The sequence below is a fragment of the Rhinatrema bivittatum genome, chromosome 2 (genome assembly GCF_901001135.1).
Source record: "Rhinatrema bivittatum chromosome 2, aRhiBiv1.1, whole genome shotgun sequence".
In the NCBI taxonomy this organism is placed as follows: Eukaryota; Metazoa; Chordata; class Amphibia; order Gymnophiona; family Rhinatrematidae; genus Rhinatrema; species Rhinatrema bivittatum.
This window is the reverse complement of record NC_042616.1, coordinates 778,557,316-778,577,536: the sequence shown is the minus strand read 5'-3', so window position 1 is coordinate 778,577,536 and position 20,221 is coordinate 778,557,316. Positions and strand designations below refer to the sequence as shown.

Here is a 20,221-nt window from a genome sequence, read left to right as displayed (position 1 = left end):
ATAACGCATCAAAGATGATGATCTCCTACCAGGTGACCTTGATCCTCCAAAGCAGCACAAGGGCTGCTTGACTGGAGTTGGGACTATTCTACTGTGTCCCTGAAGATCTCCTCTATATAGCTCTCTGTCTGCTTCAGCTCCTCCAGATCTGCTACTCTTGCCTCCAGAGATCAGACTTCTTCTCTGATAGCCATGAGTTCTTTGCATCAGGTGCTCACATACAACATCTCACCAACTGGCAGATAATCATAGATGTGGCACTCGGTGCAAAAGACTGGATAGCTTCCAACTCACTGCTGGATGTCTGCCTGCATCTTAAATTAGATGGATAACTTTAAACCTAACTGGCCAACTTCTGAATATGGCAAGTTAGATATAAAGTTATCTGGCCTTGTGTGGCTGGATACCCAGCCACTTAACTGGATATCTTCAAAAGATATCTGCTTAAGTGGCACTCATGTACAAAAAAAAAAATAATTTACCATGGGCCTCCCAGCCCAATTCCCCTTACCCACCCCACCATAAATGTAACAAACCTTTTGCTGGCTGAGATCCCCTCCAAACCCTTTCAAAACCAAAACCAACCAAGGCTCCAGGCCTTCCCAAGAAAAAAATTTGAAAAAAATTGAGCAACGTTGCCAACCCCCTCCTGATGCCAAAATCCCCTCCAAAGCTCTCCCACCCACCCAGTACTTGAAAATATCCCCTTATGTGGCCCAAGATCTCAGTATGCAGCGATCCATGGCACTTCCAGTGTAATGATTAGCAGCCACACTGGAAGTGTAAGCTCTCATTGTAACTGCTGTTGCGGTCTCTACCGCTTCCCTCCGCTTAGGGCTCAAACCTGCCTACCTCTGCTTCAGGAATCACCGCGTTCCGCCTGCTCTGGACCCCGGGGGCTTCTCTCACTCCACGTGGCAGCCGCCATTACGTGCCTGCTTCTCGTCAGTCTCACGAGCGCGTGAGGACGCCCGTCTTGAGCGCTCAACTCCCGGAAGGCTGGCTCCGCCCGTGCTGCTGATGTCACGCCCAAGCCCCGATATAACCGGCGCTCAAACTCTCTCTCATCGCCTTGCAACGAGGTTCACAACTCCATAGTTGTTCTTAGTTGCGTTCCTGGTGATCTCCACGTTTCCTGCTTCTGACTCCGGTCTGCTTCCAACTCCGCTTCAGCCTGCTGCCTGCCTCTGACTCTGTTCTGCTTCCGACTCCGCTTCAGCCTGATGCCTGCCTCTGACCCCGGTTTGCCTCTGACTCCGCTTCAGCCTGCTGCCTGCCGCCTGCCTCTGACCCCAGTTTGCCTCTGACTCCGCTTCAGCCTACAGCCTGCTTCAGCCTCCGGTTTGCTACCGACTTCGCTTCAGCCTACAGCCTGCTTCAGCCTCCGGTTTGCTACAGACTCCGCTGCCGCCCGCTGCCCTGCCTTCAGCCGGCCCTCGGCCCTGTACAGCCGGTCCCCTGGCTCCCGGGTACCTTGGACTTCCTATCCTTCCTGTTTGCTCTGGTCCCGGTTTAAGCCTATCTCAGCCCCTGGACTTTCTGCCTCTATTCCAAGTCCCGAGGTCCCAGCGCCCTACGGGCTCCTCCCGGGGGGTTCCTGGTTCCCGGGTGAACATCTCCTGCTTGTGGCTCCACCTCCCGGCCTACCCTGTCACCCTAGGTGGGCCTGCCCAAGGGTCCACTATCTCGCCAGCAGTGTCCAACTGCAACAACTGTTCAGCTGGCCTACAGTTAGGCAGCTAACTTGGCCAAACACAACCAAAATTCAGCTAAGTTAGCCGAATAACTCAGACACGCCATGAAACACCTTTTTTTTTTTTTATCTGGCTAGATCTTTTGAGATCCTGCCAGGTATTTCTGACCTGAATTGGAAACAGGATACTGGGCTTGATGAACCTGTGATTTGACCTAGAATGACAAACCTTATGTTCCTGTGTTACTATATTACTATGCTCTTTATTTCAAAGACCTTTCCTTATTTCATTATTCAGGACCTATGACAAACATTTTGTTCAGGCTCATAGCTCAGAAACAATTTTTAAATTGATATAATGGCCTTTTAATTGTTATTTCAATTTTAACCCTCCAGTGGGGTTTACAATGTAATCATGACCTTAAATGTCAGGCATTGACTTAAAATAAACAAAACCCTGGTCACTAAAAGCACTCTCTGAGCTAAAACTCCACCTGTTAGAGCTGTTAAGTGCCCTTCCTGTAGGCCTGTAGGCCATGTTGCTTAATAAATGTCTTCTGTTAAAAATCTGTCTGTGTGAGGAAGACAAACCATAGAACAGAATAATTATTTAAAATATAATGATAAATACAGCAGCCTTTGCATTTTGGAAACATAATAAATCCAATTTATTTTTTCCATCCAAGCTACTTTGCCAGTCTGTCTAAAGCAAGAAACAGCTGTGCAGCAAGAACTGTATTCTTTATTTTTTTTTTTCCTCTACAGACTGCAACAAAGTCTAAGGGTGAGATTGGTGAAATGAATAGAACAAATAAAAAAAAAAAAAGTACACAATACACCCATTAAAAGTTCCATTTAAATAGTAGGAAAAAGCATTTAAATCTTATTTCGAGATGGTCTGACACAGAAAACCAAGAGATGAGGACATAGATAATAAAAAAAAATAAAGGTGCCATGGAGAGGATGAATTCTTGAGAGTTCTTGAGCGCTAAACCAAACCAAGCAACAGCTAATTAGAAACAATGTGCAGCCCTGGCACGGCTGGCTCAGCAGGTGCTTTGGATAAACCCTCCCTTAGCTGCCTGGGAAAAAAAAATAAAAACGTGACCCCCCCTAGCCAAAACCACTCAGAGCGCGGACTCGGAGCCCTCTAGGACGAGAGCCGAAATGGACCATGGAAGAAGGTGCACAGTTCTGTTTATAGAGAGGGCAGCGTTCACCTAGAAATCACATGAATTACCGGGGATGCCGACCGCTTTGAGCATTACTGACAAAAAGACACCCAACACCGGCTGAGCACGGTGTTTTTCCTATTGATGAGGCAGGTCCTCCCACAGCTCCTAATGTTGTACTCCAAGAGGCTTTGATCAAGCTTGCCTATAATATGGACTTTTTTGCAGGGGGAAAGGTCCTCCAAGGTTGGCAAAGAATGGTTATTTCTGCTAGTATGTATATTTCTACTGTATCTATAGATAGATATAGATATATAGATATGGAAGTGCAGCAATTCTCAATAATGTTTATGTGGGTAAACAGATATTTAATTGGGCACAAACACCTTTTGAAAATTGCCCCCATGAATGAGGATTGAAATACGCACTCTCCATGACAGCGCACGTGCTTTTAGCTGCATGGAAAAGGAACAGGCCCAGTGTTGGGAGAGGTTTCAAAGTGAATTCCCCATGCATACTTTCTATCTGCAGAGTATGTGCATAGCAAAGAACCACATTTCCCCTGAATTTTCAAAGGGAAGCCCCGTGAGGAGTTTCCCTTTGAAAACTTGCTCGCAAGCCCAAGTGTTTTAAGCATTATGCACCCCCATGTTGGACTTGGATCGATACATACGCAAACACTGGGAATTGGTGAGTTTCCCATCCGTTTCGGTCCAGTCCAATCTCTCTCCAGCTTCATCCATGCAGAAATACTTTTTACTGGTTACATCTTGCTGGGAAGGGCTATACTGACCCTCTTCATCACACTGCAAGCCCATGCTATTCCTCTGGCATTCTGTGACACCTGGTACAAGTAAACACAACGTCAGGGTGTTTTATGATAACTTTGGTATGCTCAAGTTAAACTGCAAAAAAAAAGGAGCCTAGATTTATGTACAGGAAAAAAAGAGGCATTCCTGGGGATGGAGAGAGACCAGCTGAGGGGAAACACAGGCACAGATCTGATTTCCAGATCCGATGTAAACCCTCCCCACGGACCTTGCAGAAGTTAATTTTCAAAGGAAAATGAACCACAAGGTTTTCCCTTTGAAAATTACCTGGAAGATCCATGAGCTCAAATCTACCCCACCCGCTGCTGAAAACTGCCTCCCCCCCCATTAATGCAAACCAAGAGGGCTGTTTCAGTCTAGCACAGCAGGGGTAGGCAACACCAGCTCTGCAGTCCGATACAGTACAGTGCGCTCCGACGGAGCGCACTGTTAGCCTGCTATTGGACGCGCATTTTCCCTTACCCCTTATTCAGTAAGGGGAGGAAAACACGCGTCCAACCCGCGGCATCTAATAATGCCCTCAACATGCAAATGCATGTTGATGGCCCTATTAGGTATGCGCGCGGGATACAGAAAGTAAAATGTGCAGCCAAGCCGCACATTTTACTTTCAGAAATTAGCGCCGACCTTTGGGTCGGCGCTAATTTCCTCCGGCACCAGGAAAGTGCACAGAAAAGCAGTAAAAACTGCTTTTCTGTGCACCCTCCGACTTAATATCAAAGCGATATTAAGTCGGAGGTCCCGAAGAGTAAAAAAAGTGGAATTCGGCCCACGGCAGTCGGGCCGAAAACCGGACGCTCAATTTTGCCGGCGTCTGGTTTCCGAGCCCGTGGCTATCAGCGGGCTCGAGAACCGACGCCGGCAAAATTGAGCGTCGGCTGTCAAACCCGCTGACAGCCGACGCTCCTGTCAAAAAGGAGGTGCTAGGGACACGCTAGTGTCCCTAGCACCTCCTTTTACCCGGATCTACCGCCGGACCTAATTTAAATACTGAATCGCGCGCACCGCGCACCAGCTTTCGCCCGCTCTCCTGCAGACTTTACTGTATCGGCCCACTGGTGAGCAGCAAGCCATATCCACAATGAATATGCATGAGATGCATTTGCATGCAGTGGAGGCCGGGTGTGAAACTTCATGCCATGAATATTCATTATGGAGATCTTGAAAACCCGACTGGCTGGAGGCACTCGAGGACCAGAATTGCCTGCTCCTTGTCTAGCCGTTATGGGGGGGGGGGTTCGATTCATTCATTTTGGGCCTGGTTCTTAGTCATTTTCGTGCCTGATGGCCGTTGTAAAATAGCCCGGGATACAGTTTGCATGAAAGTATGCACGGAAACCAATTTCCTGCATATTTTTATAAGCAATAGGGATAAGCACTCTGGTGGGGTGGGGGAGGGGAACAGGGTGCACATAGCTCTGCCCTCGATAGAGCAGCCCTAACTTTCTGGGGGGTGAGTCTGTGTGCACATGTCCAGGCCTCTCACCCAGAAATTTCCAAAGCGAACCTCAGCATATCACCTTGCTTTGAAAAGTTGGGGGCACTGTCTGAGCATAAAAGGTATGAACAGACTTTACTCCAGAAAACAAGGTTATAAAATTGCCCTCTTTGAGGCCAGAAAGGAGACACAGGCGAATGGCTAGTTACGAGGCAGGCCAGTGAATAAAAATACTTGCCATGCAAAGCTGGTGCAAAAGCTGCATGGGAGGCCAAATTTATTTATTTAATCCATTTTATATTCCGCTACTTCCGTAAGTTCAATGCGGACCACATTCTTTATATACATAAAATAATACAGGATAAAAAACATCACATACAGACCCAAGATAAAATATAAAAACACCACAACACTTTCAAACAGGAGATATGCGGTGGTCAGATGCATTCTGCTTTCAGTAAGCATTGGAGTGGCATCCAAGGCCTATCCATCCAGACATCCCTCTCCAAAAGGGGCCAGAGGTTTCTCAATAGAATGCTTATGGTGTCGTCTTCTTCTTCTTCTGCAGGGATGTGCTTATAAGTCCTCACTCCTTAGAGCGATCACAGAATCCATGCCATCTCCCCCCTACCTACGCCAGAGGACCCTTCGCTCTCTCTAGGAAGGATACACGAGAGATGAAAGAAATCTTGGGGATAAGCATGCCTTTAACATAGACCTGTTTGGTTGAGCGGCATTGTAGAAGCCACCGAGTGTGACAGTATAAGAGACTCACGACTGTGGCAAACACAAAGTGATAGAAAATATTAGAATGTTCCATGATCATGGCCTGTATAAAAGGTGCCTTTCTTTCCAGATCACACTAATGTCCATGCACCAGATTTAGGGCTGCTACTTGTGTGGCGGGGATTGTTCGCCTAAACTTGGCCAATTAATGCTGAAAATCACCATTAACCGGCTACGTGGTAAACCCACCCTGAGAATGTCCCTGGAGCCGCCCCTTCTCATAATGGCTGCATTTGGCTGCCTTGTGAATTTCACAGGTTAAGTTTAGATGATTTAGTGTGGGACAACTTTTCAAAGCAGAGATTTAATTGCCTAACTTTCAAAGTTAGCCAGTTAAATCTTTTTGAATAGACCACGGACAAACCCAAACCCAAACAGCACCTCGGCGCATTCTCAAAAGTGGCAACAGAAATAACAGAAGACACCAGAGAGAGTGCACGAAAGAAGAAGACACTGAATGCCTATGTGTACTTTCCACAACCTTTATAAGCAAACTCTCCACTCCTTAATCCAGTTCCTATCCTCCTACAGGAGGGGGGGAGGGGCGTGGATTTGTGCAGTTTTAGTGAGTTGGCCCCGTAACACATTTTTATCAAGCATTGGATTGCATTTTCTCGCGTGAGATAAGAAACCAATTACCTAAGAGTTTTTACATGGAAAGTAAAGAGGGTCTGTACAACCCAAAGCATGAAAATGGCAAATAAAATGATGTTAAATTTCAGACGCACTAAATAGGAATGTCCAGGACCTACTTACCTGATGTTTTCCTTCTCGCCAACAAGTGAGAACCGCCTAAGCTGGATCTGTCAAGGTCAAACTTTTGTTCAGCAAGTCAAAGGTCGGCAGAGCATCCATACATGTCTTTAGATGCCATTTCTGTACTCGGCGGGTGAATTACCCTTTCCCGCTTTTCTAATATACTTACAGTGGGTTTCTCTAAATGCTCCAGTAGAAATGGTAGATTTTCCCGCAGGGCACTTCACACAGGCAGTGCTCCCTCTCTGACCTTGATAAAAGCTGCGCGGACATGGAATGCACTCTTCATTCTGAAAGTAGCTCCCTGCTGGGCAACCAACTGTAAAAATGGGTGGAAAGCAATGCTTAGCATTCGATAGAGGCGTGCAGATTTTTCTTTTGCTTCATTTCATTTTTTTTTTTTTTTTGGTTTTGATTCTTTTTTTTTTGTACAGTTTTCTTTTGTTTAAGAGCCTGATTTCCAAACGCATTTGTGAAGAATGGTTTTGAGCGTGTAAATGGGCTTTTTGAAAATTGCCTCAGGGGTTGTGTGTGTAAAGTATACACAGAAGTGTTTCATGTGTACTGTTACGTGGACTTGAAAGAAGCGCTCCAGGGGACAGATTGGGGGTGAGGACACTTACAAAGTTCAAAAGTATGTGCAGAAGTACACTTGTACTTGTGCAAGGAAAAATCTGAATGCTTGTGCCACACAGGGGTCCGTGTACACCTGCTAATTTTTAAAGCAGACTTGCCCATGTCAAAGCAGAAGTCCACATGGAGTTACCGAACGCAGACTTCAGCCCACATGGGCTGTTATAAAATTAACCCCCCAATGTGCATTAAAATATTTGCAAACAGCATGCATTAACAAAATACAAATGAAAACTTAGTTCATTTTTCTGTGTTGGTTTTCAGCTGAACGTGAAAGGCCAAACGTGAAAGTATTAAAATATGTGGCAGACATAAAAATAGCCATCACCCACTGATACCGTAACATCATTTCTGAAAGAACATCTTGTAGTATCCACTATCATAAATATCAAGAGAAAATACCAGTATTTCTTAGGTAATGACATAGTAGGTAAAAAGTACCAGAATACCCTTAAAACTGCTGAAGCATTGGACTATATAGGCTACGATGTGTGGCATGACTTTTCTGAATTAGGAAGGTTGCCCTGTACACCAGGAATCAAAATAAAACCTAAGCAATGGAATTAGAATAACCTTAGATGCAATCCACGTTGCACTGTGCTCATCAACAATTGAACGAGGAGTTCAAACAAAGTGTGAGAAAACCAGCCTGGCATCCAAATCAAGCCTGTCTTCTTCTTTCTTTGAAACACTGCCAAACCTCATATGCCTAATTAATAGTTTGAAACCACCCCCTAAGCCCCACATCATCATATACGGTGCGATTTGAGGAAATGCTGATAGTTTGAGAACTATGACAGACCAACCAGCCATACTCATTAAGACAAGAATGGACATAATTGATTTTGGCCCCGCCCATGCTAGAAAACATGTAGGTTTTCCTTAAATAATGGGTTTTAGATTCTGTTTTCACAACTGGCTGAACACATCCTTATTACCTCAGCTGAAACAAATGGGTTTCATCAGTATTGTGTTAGAAGAACTCATCTGTAATGGCAGGAATGCATGTTGGGGATAAATGATGGGATGATCAGTGCGGAATCAATAAATCAAGTCCGATGTATTATGCCTCCAGGCTAGTTTCTCCCAAAGGATCAGGGAAAAGGGATACGTACCACATCCTCGAGCCTTGCCAACAAGCGTCTGCATCTCTGAACTTTCCCGGAACCCTTTTACGCAGCCGAGCTTCACTTCAGGAGAAATCCCGAAATCAGCATCTCGAGGGAAGTGTATGGCGACATCTGCGGGGAATGACTTTGAATCCAGCAGCAGCAAGTACTCACCGCTGCTGATCAGGGAAAGAAAAGGCTCAACCAGTTGGCCAACGATTGCATTTTCTAAGAGAAAAGAAAAAGTGGTAGCAGGTTTATGGAGATGAAGCTGCAGGAAGCGCAGAGGGACGTTTGTTGCTGGAGAACCGATAATGGAGAAAGTTTGGTCATATGTTATTAGATTGCATATGTAATCACTGAGACCTACGTAAACTTCTCTATGATTGAAACTATTCTATAAAATGGCATTATACTTTGTATGAGTAGCCACTGGAGGAACAATGTGCTCTCAGAGATGCTGTGCCTGGCTGATGACACAACGGGAGAATGGATTAAAGATGAGATTGACAGGTGAACTGTTCTGCAGGGTTATGATATCTATCAGGTGGGAGGAGTGCTTCGGCTATCATAAACCATACAAGATAAAAATATCAAGCAACATGGCATCAATAAATGTATATTTTTTATAGAATAATGCATATGAAAACAAGGCACAATCTTGTACTGTCATTGTCCTGGGAATGAATGGCTTCTTATATTTGTAACCCAGTACTTTTGCTGCACAATTATTATATTGACCTGTTCTGTTCTCCCTTGAATATGTTATGATCTAGCCATTACATCCAAGATGACTGATCTTTTCCATCTGGCAAACAAAGAACTGTTACGTTTGGCCTTTTATCCTAGAATCATCCTAAACTTGCCTGAAAACTTGTGGCTGTTCACGGTTCTTGACAGTTTCTTTGTAGTAGGATAAAATGTGATATTCTGCCCTTGTACATTCATACAACGCTCTACCCGTTATTAAGAGTCAGAACACCATGGCCTGAGATATGTCTCTTAAGGTTCTAAATTATGAATTTCCTTCCCAGAGTTTCATGACATTTCAGAGCAAGTACCCAAGTACAGTAGAATAGCAAAACACTGAAAAGCTGGGGGCAGGAAAATCTTGTGCCCTGCCTGCCTGCCCGCTCCTGCTTCCTGTTCTTTCCCATGCTGCGGGCACAGAGCAAGGCCTGCTCTTTACATCCCTGCCCCTGTGCATATGCAGGCATGGCCAATAGGAGGAGATGCCCTTGCCCACATCCCCCTGCCTCCTGGGGCCATGGACATCAGGGAATTTTACCAGGGCACAACCTAACCTGAAAAGCTGAGAGAGTCATGGAAATGTGAGTCATGATCAGAAAGCTGCCGCATTGTTACTTATTGCATGCTTAATATCAGATAGGGCTATTGTCTTGCAACCATAGAGGCAGGAGAGCCTGAGGCTCTGAAGGTGAGTGGGTGGAGAGGAGGAGAGGTCCTACTCCCTACACCTAGGTAGAGAAGGAGAGAGGGACACACACACCCTGGTGAAGAGGCTGGGAGGGCCAGCCAGCAGAAAGCCCAGGAGGGGCGGCTGTACCCAGGAAGTGCCAGTGGTATCTCCCTATGCCAGCCTTTACCCATGCCTAATCACCAAGTGTGGGACTAAGCCAGCATGCTCAGGAATGAAGCAGGGTGAAACATCTCTCATCTTGGGGAACAGTGAGTAAGCAGACTGCTGCTAGCAAAATAAAGCTGGTCTCTGTTCCAGGACCCCCCCCAAATCAGAGAGACTCTGTCCCAAGGTCTCTGACTCAGAGGGACTATTGCCCTGGGAACTAGAGAGCCCCCAACCCTCACCCGCTCGCTAAAAAAAATCCCCTGCCCGCTCTCTAAACCAACAACCACCTACTAAACCTCACACAACAAACCCCCTGATCCTGTAAACCATCCCTCCCACCCACTCATTAACCCACTCTGAAAGCCCCCCTTTACTCAATAACCTGTAGAACCCCTCCTACCCCACCTTTCTCTTCTGCCATCCATTAAAAAAAAAGTGGCAGGGATCCAGCTGAGGTCACTGACTTCAAATGAACCGATGCCGTTTAGAAAAATGGCACCCAGGAACGCCATGCCTGAGACCACATTGGCACAGCGCCGCAGTCTAGCACTAGCCCCAGCTGTAGCATGTGAGTTGACTTTATTCCACCTCTGACCCAAGAATTAAAATTCAAGCATTAAAAAAAAGTGAGCTAAATCTTCAGGGCTATAAGGCACTTTCCTCCATTGGCAAATAATCACTGATCCTTGCATTTCAGTGGGATTAGCACAGAGGTGTCCTAATTTTAACATCTATTTGTACTCACGTTTTAGCGCATGTTTTCTGAGCACCTAAAAAACGTAAACTCCTAAACTTAAACTCCTAAAACACGAGTAAAAAGGTGCCCGAAGCTTATTGCACCCTATTGCACCACCATGAAAGAGGCAAAGCTTAATTGTTTGCTTAGGGTTTCTCCCCCCGGGGAACCTGCCTAGCTGAGCAGTGCATAGTGATAGAAAGGTCCACAGGCCGATAGACAAAAACATCTATTATGTAGGGAGGTGCCTGGTGGAGCCAGGCTCTCTCTCGTCGAGCCTGGGTTATGGAAAGACCCAGGACACATAGATGGGCTCCAGGTGTTGCTGGTAAAAACTGGAAAATAAACTGTCCCGACACATTTTTATCGCACTCAGCGTTTGATCTATGGGCTGTTCCTGAGCTGGCCTGCACTTCCTCCAGGCACAGAGTGGTTGGTAACGAGGAGCGTAGGCAGTGTCCATTATTACAATAACATCTTATTTCTGGAAAGGATACAGGAAGCGCAGCAGGCTGTGATACTTTGTATGGGACCCTCGTTGCCATTTTTTAAGTTGCTTTTAAAGATGAATATAGATAAATTTAAAAACATGCTGGAAAGAAGAATCCCTTCCGTCTAAGGTCCCCCTGCTATGCGGGGCTGGTTCCACTGCACTTTTGCCCCATAGGTAAGAGCAGCTCTGAGGCCCCCTGTTACTGCTATTGACCGCTTCTCCCTATCTGTGCAGGCACCGCAGGCAACGTACAAAACTCATAGACCAGCACTTCCTCCCTGCTGCTCTCGTTCACTGCCAGATCAGCATCAGGAAGTGCCAGCCTGCAAGATCTGAAATGGCTTGTGGTATGGGCATGGATGGGAATATTGCAGCGACATGGGCTCCTGCTGGGTCATGGGCAGCCATTGGTGCAGTCCTCATGGCAGTGCCAGGAAACTGCGTGGCCATGCATGCACGCAACTTAAAGGGAATAATGGTGGCACCTTGGGCAACATCTTTTTCTGTCACCTCTCAACATTTAAGAACATGCCTTACTGGGTCAGACCAAGGGTCCATCAAGCCCAGCATCCTGTTTTCAACAGTGGCCAATCCAGGCCATAAGAACCTGGCAAGTTCCCCAAAACTAAGTCTATCGCATGTTACTGTTGTTATTAAAAGCAGTGGCTATTTTCTAAGTCAACTTAATTAATAGGTAATGGACTTCCCCTCCAAGAGCTTATCCAATCCTTTTTTAAAACCCAGCTACACTAACTGCACTAACCACATCCCTTGGCAACAAATTCCAGAGTTTAATTGTGCATTGAGTGAAAAAGAACTTTCTCTGATTAGTTTTAAAGGTGCTACATGCTAACTGCATGAAGTGCCCCCCAGGTCCTTCTATTATCCGAAAGAGTAAGTAACCGATTCACATTTACCCGTTCTAGACCTCTCATGATTTTAAACACCTCTATCATATCCCCCCTCAGCCGTCTCTTCTCTAAGCTGAACAGCATTAACCTCGTCAGCCTTTCCTCATAGGGGAGCTGTTCCATTCCCTTTATCATTTTGGTTGCCCTTCTCTGTACCTTCTCCATCGCAATTATATCTTTTTTGCAATGCGGCGACCAGAATTGTACACAGTATTCAAGGTGCAGTCTCACCATGGAGTGATTCAGAGGCATTATGACATTTTCCGTTTTATTCACCATTCCCTTTCTAATAATTCCTAACATTCTGTTTGCTTTTTTGACTGCCGCAGCACACTGAACCGACGATTTCAATGTGTTATCCACTATGACGCCTAGATCTCTTTCTTGGGTTGTAGCTCCTAATATGGAACCTAACATTGTGTAACTATAGCATGGATTATTTTTCTCTATATACATCACCTTGCACTTATCCACATTAAATTTCATCTGCCATTTGGATGCCCAATTTTCCAGTCTCACAAGGTCCTCCTGCAATTTATCACAATCTCCTTGTGATTTAACTACTCTGACGATGCCACTCTCCTCCGCCTCCTACCAGCCCAGATCAGCGAGGGAGGATCAGAAGGGGAAGAGACAGGGAGTGATCAGGGATGGGGAAGGAAGGACTATGAAGGTATGAAAGATACAATGAGGGATCCTTCCTCCCCCAGATCCCAGAACCTAACCCACTTCTCCCTTCTTTCCCATTCCTAGATTCTGGAATCTTCCTACCTCTCCCTTCTGGTCCCTCTGATCCCAAAAACTTCCCTTCCTCTGCCTTCTCTTCCCCTCTTCCAGATCCCTTGCATCCCTAATTTTCCTTCCTTCTCCTCTTCCCCTATTCCTCCCTCCCCATCCCTGATCTTTTCTCCCTCTCCCCAATATTGATCCTTCCTCTTGTTCCCTCTCCTATTCCTAAACCCAAGCTCACCTCTACCTCTCTCTGCTCCTGTTACAGAGTAAGCTTGTTCTGACATACTCAGTAGGAGTGTACAGCCAAAAAAGTATTTGTTTTTGTTTCGTTTTTGCATTTTATTCATGCCATGTTTTTTTCTTTCGATTTAATGCATACTATTTTGATTTAGAGCGTGCCATTTCGATTTAGTGTGCACTACATCAAAACAAAATGGAAAAAAAAATGAAAGCATATTCCTAATACTTGAGAACAAGACATAGCAGGAATCTGAAACAGGGTGTTTATCTTTTTACGGTTTGAGGCAGGGAGTGAACAGCATCTCCTCAGATCAGTAAGGGAACAAACAACTAACACACAATACAGTACACAGGAAAGGCAACAAGAGAAAATAATTCTCCCACCGCCACCCCCCCCTTACTTAAACTTCTATAACAGAACAGTGCCACCTATTGACCTTACAATAGATTTAACTCTATTCAATATTGCAGGCTTAAACTCATTTATTTATTTATTTGAACATTTCTAGACCACTTTTCAATGTCGTGTATCTCAACAGCCCCATCTCCAAGTTCTTCCAAACACTGATACCTGAGCTGCTCCAACCAGAAAAACTCAAAAGGAACAAAATAAATTATACAGACAAACAAATGTGGTCAGAAAACTACTATATTAATTTGTCTTTATTTTGCATAATATATTTGCATAATTTAATATTCAAAAGCATAAGCACTACTGTATATGTGCCACAGAATTTCATAAACCTTGCTGCATAATATTCTAGCTCCTGCACACAGAATCTGTCCCTGACCCACAACAAAACATTTGAGGCCCTGCCCAGTGATAGATTTTTGCTTTTGCTGCCCCTAAACCATGTTAGCGCCATGCCACTTCCCAAAATACAGAGCTTTAAATCCAGACCCTATCACACACCTTCCTTGAAAGTCTACACATTTATTTCCCTAAATCTAGATTTCTGATTGGATTTCCATTGCCTACTTTGGTAGCCCTCCAATCTCCTCTTCCTCCCCCAGTGACCCTATGATTCCTTTCCCATACTCGCTGTGGACATAAGGCCTCCAAGAGCACTAAAAATAGAAGGCAGTGAGCATGGAGACTGTGTCAGCTCATGCTCACAGATCCTATAGTGACCTCGCACCTTCAAGGCTTTCATGCCAAAGGTGGGACCTATTAGCACAGAGCGATTCAGTCTCCATGCTCAATGCCTTCTGTTGATAGTACTGTTGGAACCCTGATACCCATAGAGGATGAGGAGGAGAGAATAATTTCTCTGTTGTAGGGGAGAAGAGAGAATCAGAAGTCCTCTGTGTGGGGGGGGGGGGGGGGGAGGAGGAAGAGAGAGAGAAATCACAATAGAGATAGGGGTAGAATTACGGCATGTGAGGCAGACAGGCAGGAACTTTGCCACCACCAAGGTTTTTGCTGCCTTAGCTCCACTCTGCAGAACATCTCTGGCTAAAATCCCATGCCCATGCAGGTCTTCCTACATTTCAGGTTCATGCTGAGCACTTTCCAGTCTGCTATTGTACTTGCCAAACAAGATTACTATGTCCATCGGACAAATTCTTTACATCCAACCCTCGCCAGCTCTTTCCATGCTCAATTTCCTCCTCAAACTTCCCTCACCTCCTTCTTCCCCTTCACTCTCTGCCAAGACTATGGCTAACTACTTCCATGGTAAGATTCATAAAATTAGTCTTGAGTTCTCAACCAAATCAACTTTATCTGCCTCTCCCCCCGTCTTTCCTCTACTGTAACCCTAGCCTCTGCCACTCTCTCCTCCTTTCCTGAAGTCACAGTGGAGAAAACTGCTTGTCTTCTCGCTTACTCCAAACTCTCTACTTGCTCCTCTGACCCTGTCCCCACCAGATTCCTCAGCTCCATCTCCACTTCTGTTGTCCCTTCTACCTGTCACATCCTCAATCTATCATTCTCCACTGCTACTGTACCTGCTGCCTTCAAATGTGCTGTAATCAAACCACTCCTTAAAAAACCCTCACTGGATCCTACCTGTCCTGCCAAATATTGTCCCATCTCCCTTCTGCCTCCAAAACTACTTGAATGTTCACTGCTGCTGTATTGATTTTCTTACATTTCAAGCCATTCTGGATCTACTCCAGTCTGGTTATTGCCCTCTACATTCAATTGAAACAGCCTTTGCCAAAATTTCCAGTGACCTGTTTATGGCAAAAGCCAAAGGCCGTTACTCTGTCCTTATCCTCCTTGCCCTATCTGCTGCTTTTAAGATGGTTGATCACCACCTACTCCTTGATACGCAGTCCTCACTTGGATTCTAGGGTTCTGTTCTGTCTTGGTTCTCTTCTTACCTCTCCCATCACACTTTTAGCATTTCCTCTGATCGCTCCACTATTAATTGGTGTGCCTCACAGTTCTGTCCTGGGCCCCCTTCTCCCTATATACTAACTGCCTTGGTACTCTGATTTCCTCTCACGGCTTTCAATACCATTTTATTCTGATGTCTCATAGATTTAACTTTCTAGACCAGAAATTTCAACATTCAACAGCATTTGTGTGTACGCTAAGCACAAATAAAAAAACTCACCAATGTCATGTAAATCAGGGAAAGCAGCTACTGGAATGTCTTCAAGTTGAGACCTCCATGTGATATTCACGCCTAAGCGATCCTGACTCAGACATTCCACCAGCACTGTAGAATTTTCACAGACTGAAAATATATCTTCGCCTGCATAAGCAGCATTTACCTGAAACAAAAAGAAAACAGCAGAATCAACCATAATCCTCAAGCAACATGTCCTGCTACACTTCTGAAAAAAATGATCCTCCAACAGTTTATTAAAGCTAATTTTGCATAACCATTAAGACTGTTATTTTAAAAATAATCTTTACCTTATGACCTGGTAATTGTCAAAGATTTATTTTGTTTATTTATCTATTTGACATTTGATATTCTACTTCTTACCATTACAATAGAATTAAATTAAGAGACAATATCATTTGAATTGGCTCTGCCTTTGGGGGTCAGATTCAAAGTTGACATCTTTGCAAATGGGATAGTTATAGGAATCCAAAAGTGGGCAGTCAATTGACTTTAATAAGTTAGTTGGTTAAGTCATTGGACAGAAGGCTTCTGTCGGAAAGGCCTGAATAAAAAGACATGCTTTACATTTTTTCCTGAAGGTGAGGTAGCTGGGCTCAGAACATAAGGTTAGCAGTAGCATATTCCAGATTTTTGGTGCATAACAGCTAAAGGCACAGAGTCTGGTGCAGGACAGTCTGGCAGAGGTGGATTGGACAGAAGGGCTACTTTGGAGGAACAGAGTTCTCTGGTGAGGCTCTAGGAGAAAAGAAGTTGCAAGATGAATTTGTCCATGCACTTGAAGATAAAGCAGAGTGTTTTGAATTTTATTCTGTTTTCAGTTGGTAGCCAGTATAGTTGGTGTAGTATAGGTTTTATATGATCCAATGCTTTGGCTCCTACCAGAATTCTCAAGGCTATACTCTGCAAGAGCTAGAAGTGTTTCAGACTATATTGTGAGATGCCATAGAATAGGGAAATGCAGTAATCTATTCTATTGAGGATTAATGTGCTTATCTCTATGGCCAGATTGTGCTGTCAAGATAGTTGCGAAGTTGGCGGATCTGGTGCAAATGAATGAATGAGGGTCTTACCACCTTGGTGATCTGTATTTCCATGTTGAGGTTCTGATAGAGATGAACCCCTAAGCTTTGTGCTGTTTCCTTGGGATGTAATCTAGTACATAGTAGATGGGGTGGCAAGAATTTCTAAAAGTTTTTGTAGGTTAGACCTGAGGGATACTAGATTCTCAATGGTTAAAGAGAATATCTTATTCAATTGTTGAACTAGTCGTTCGGGCTGGTTTGAAGCATAGACAGTTGCTGGTATGTTGAAGAATTCTCTTAAGTTTTTCACTGGTAACTGTAGATAGGTTCTGGAAGGAGATTTGGTTGTGATGGTACGAGAGTAGGAGGAATTTGAATAGTAATTGATATAGTTGCTCAGATTAGTATGTGATTTGACCAGGAGATAGGGACCATTGATACTGAATTAGGATTTATCTTAATAATATTTGAAAAGTGAAAAAATTGGGCTGAATGTCCATGTTTATGAGTGAGGATCTTGATTAGTTGGGTGAGACCAAGATCAGCCATGTTATTCTGGAAGGTTGAAGCATTGCCTTATAGGGAGGCCATCTAGAACCAAATCATCTAGAACCAAGAGGTTGTGTTATGCTTGGCAGACTGATGGCTATTCTCATGGCCCGCCACGCTCATCTCCTGACCCATCGAGTGGGTCTGCCACACTCCCGTTACCAACGCTGCTTGCTGATGCTCCCTCATGGCACTGAGTCTTCTGCCGGCTTGTTTTGTGCAGTGCAGCCGGCATAAACACTGCCTGTCTTCCGCAGCCTGGACATCGCCGACATTTCCCTACACCTGATGACTCTAGGTACACGCGTGCACCCCTCTTGGATATTTAAAGGGCCCATGGTGGTACAGTCCTGCAGCCTTTCCTGATGATCCCAACAGCTCTGCCCTATAAAAGGGTTTCTCAGATATTCCAGCATTGCCTTGGCAATAGGTCAAACTCCTTAGAGTAGCTGATTGCCATGTTGTTCCTGGTTCCTGTTTATGCCTGCATTCTTGTGTTCTCTCTTCAATTCCAGGTTCCTTTTCCTGCATCCTCAGTTGTCCTGTGTCTTCATCTGGTGGTTCCTCATCCATCCTCTCTCCTTGCTGACCCAACTTGTCTTCCTCCCTCTGAATTGACTTCTCGGTTTGACCTCGGCTTGGACCCTGGCATTGTCTTCATTTCAATTCTTGGCTTTACTTCGACTTCCTTTTGACTTTATTGGATAGCTGCCCACCCTGACTTCGGTTTGTCCTCGCCTCTGCTGTCTGCTGCCTGCCTCGACCTCTGCCTGAATGGATTTGTCTTCTTCCTGCTGGCCTTCTACTTCTGCGATGGATCCTTCGCCACTCAGAGGTCTGCGCCTAAGTCCAGCTGGCCCCGGGGAATGTGGGCTGGTATTGGTGAAGCTCCAGCCAGCTCCGCCTACTGACGGTGAGGACCTGCAGGGCTCCTCCCTGCAGGTCCTCACATCAAGGTTGTTGAGATCTGATAAGCCATGTTACATATGAATTCATATAATTTGAAGAAGGAATCAGGGTGATTCTCTGAAGGACAATAAATAAGAATAAGTTTGGGGCTTTCATTGCCTTGAAATTTGATTACTAGCCAATCAGCTCTACCTATTTGTTTGCTAGTAATTAGATCAAGAGCTAGTGCATCTTTGAAAATAATTGCAACCTCTCCTCTTTGTGCCATGAGATGAAATAAATACCCAGGTGGGCATAGTTGTGCCAGAGAGACTATGTCACCCTCTCCTATCCAGGTCTCAATAAGGCATAGCATATGGCACTTGAATTCTTCTATGAGGTCTGGTTTGTGGTGAAATTTGCTGTTTGTGGACCTTGAGTTGAGAAGACCAAGTTGTAATGAAGTCATGTGTCATACTGGGATAGAGTGAAGGGATCTTGTAAAACTTGGTTTAGGTGGTTGAGAGTATCTCCTCCCCCAAATCACCTTTACAAGTAGAGTGGTCCTGCTGAAGTCCATTGTGAAGGTATCATTTTTGGAAAGAGTAACAATTTTTTTTTTTTTTTGTTATTGTGCTTTCCTCTCTTGATTATATCTCTTCATAGTGGGAAATTTGATCATTCAAGGTAACTGTAAGGTAGGCCTAAGAGGAAGTGAATCAGAAGACAAAGGACTGGTTATTTCCACTGGTTTTAGAGGGCCAAGAATTATGAGGCTAGTCCCACTAAACTGGATAGGGAATTTGGGTGGGGTGTAGGAGAGAGATTGGTAGGGAGTTCATAGGGCGACCATCAGTCTAAAAAATTCCAAAGGGCTATTTACAGTAGATGAATTTTGCTGGAGAAAGGGGAATTAGCCAAACCAAAGATGTGTTGAGCTTGTGATGTTGCTTCGAGTTGCACACAAAGAGGTGCACAAAGGGACACACTCTTTTGCATGGCCCGTCAGCATCAGGCCCGCTGACAGAGGCCTGTCTGTGGTCGGCCCCTAAGGGCTCTCCTCCTGCTCTGATGTCGGCGGTTGAGATTGAACTAGGGGAGTTTAATTCCTGTGGTGGAAGAGCTAGTCTTAGGTGGCTTCAGCAGCTATAGGGGAAGGGGAAGAGGGAGCCCCTTAGAGAGTGGATGGGGTCTTCTTTCTCTTACCCCTTGTTACTGCTGTCTCAGCAGCTGGCAGTTTCAAGCACAGGGTCTGAGCTAAGGATGGTCTATTTTTGGCCCTGTACAATATAGGGAGGAGATATTTAATGCCCTGCAATATGCTCCCATTGGGGGGGTGGGGGGGGGAGAGAGACACATAATATATTCACCAGTGCTAAAGAAGGAAATTTAAACCTCCTACTAAAAATAAATAAATAAATGGAAAATTGTAAAGCATTATGGATCTGAATATGTATTACAATATATGTTTATAAGACTACAAGGGTCATATTTGAAAATGTTTCTGATTCACCAAATATGAACTTGTAGAATGTGAGTCTTAAATCACTATTTCTAGCTATGACAGTGGATTGGGAAGCGCCATCTGCTGGGTCCACTGCATAGTCACTGTGCCCATCTCTCAAACTGTACACAGGTTTAAAAGTTTTTGGTCAGTGTAATTAAGAATAACAAAAAAATAAAGGTCTACCTTGGGTCTTGTAAGGTATCAAGGGAACAGATCAACACTACAATGTACTTTAAGCAAATCGATTGTAAATAAAAGTACATGAATGCATAAAATGTTTAAAACTATTTCATTATTATCTGCCATCCTTCTTGTCACCTTTCATACTGTACTTAGCGGGAGGGAAATGTATGTAGTTACGCTTCTGAAATAGTTTTCTTTCCACAGATCAGGAAATGGCCGTTTTTCTCATTAAGCCTTGCTTTCTAGCTTTCTGAACGTTTTTCTAAGGTCTCGGACAGCATCTGCATCACAGTATGCACACCGAGGGGAGGGCAAATGTTGCACGGGGTTTCCTAATGAAGGAGATAAAAGCAGAGAACAGAGGCAAAAAGCT

General features: G+C 44.7%; 1 protein-coding gene across 1 annotated transcript in view; it reads right to left on the bottom strand.

Moving 5' to 3' along the window:
* TG (thyroglobulin) overlaps positions 1 to 20,221 on the bottom strand; it is a 422,996-nt gene that overhangs the window by 295,878 nt on the left and 106,897 nt on the right. The window contains exons 20-23 of the mRNA XM_029587208.1: positions 15,682 to 15,841; positions 8,424 to 8,645; positions 6,845 to 6,994; positions 3,539 to 3,709 (exon numbers count right to left, since the gene is read on the bottom strand). Of these exons, the coding sequence (XP_029443068.1) occupies positions 3,539 to 3,709; positions 6,845 to 6,994; positions 8,424 to 8,645; positions 15,682 to 15,841 (703 nt within the window). The remainder of the gene's footprint in view (positions 1 to 3,538; positions 3,710 to 6,844; positions 6,995 to 8,423; positions 8,646 to 15,681; positions 15,842 to 20,221) is intronic.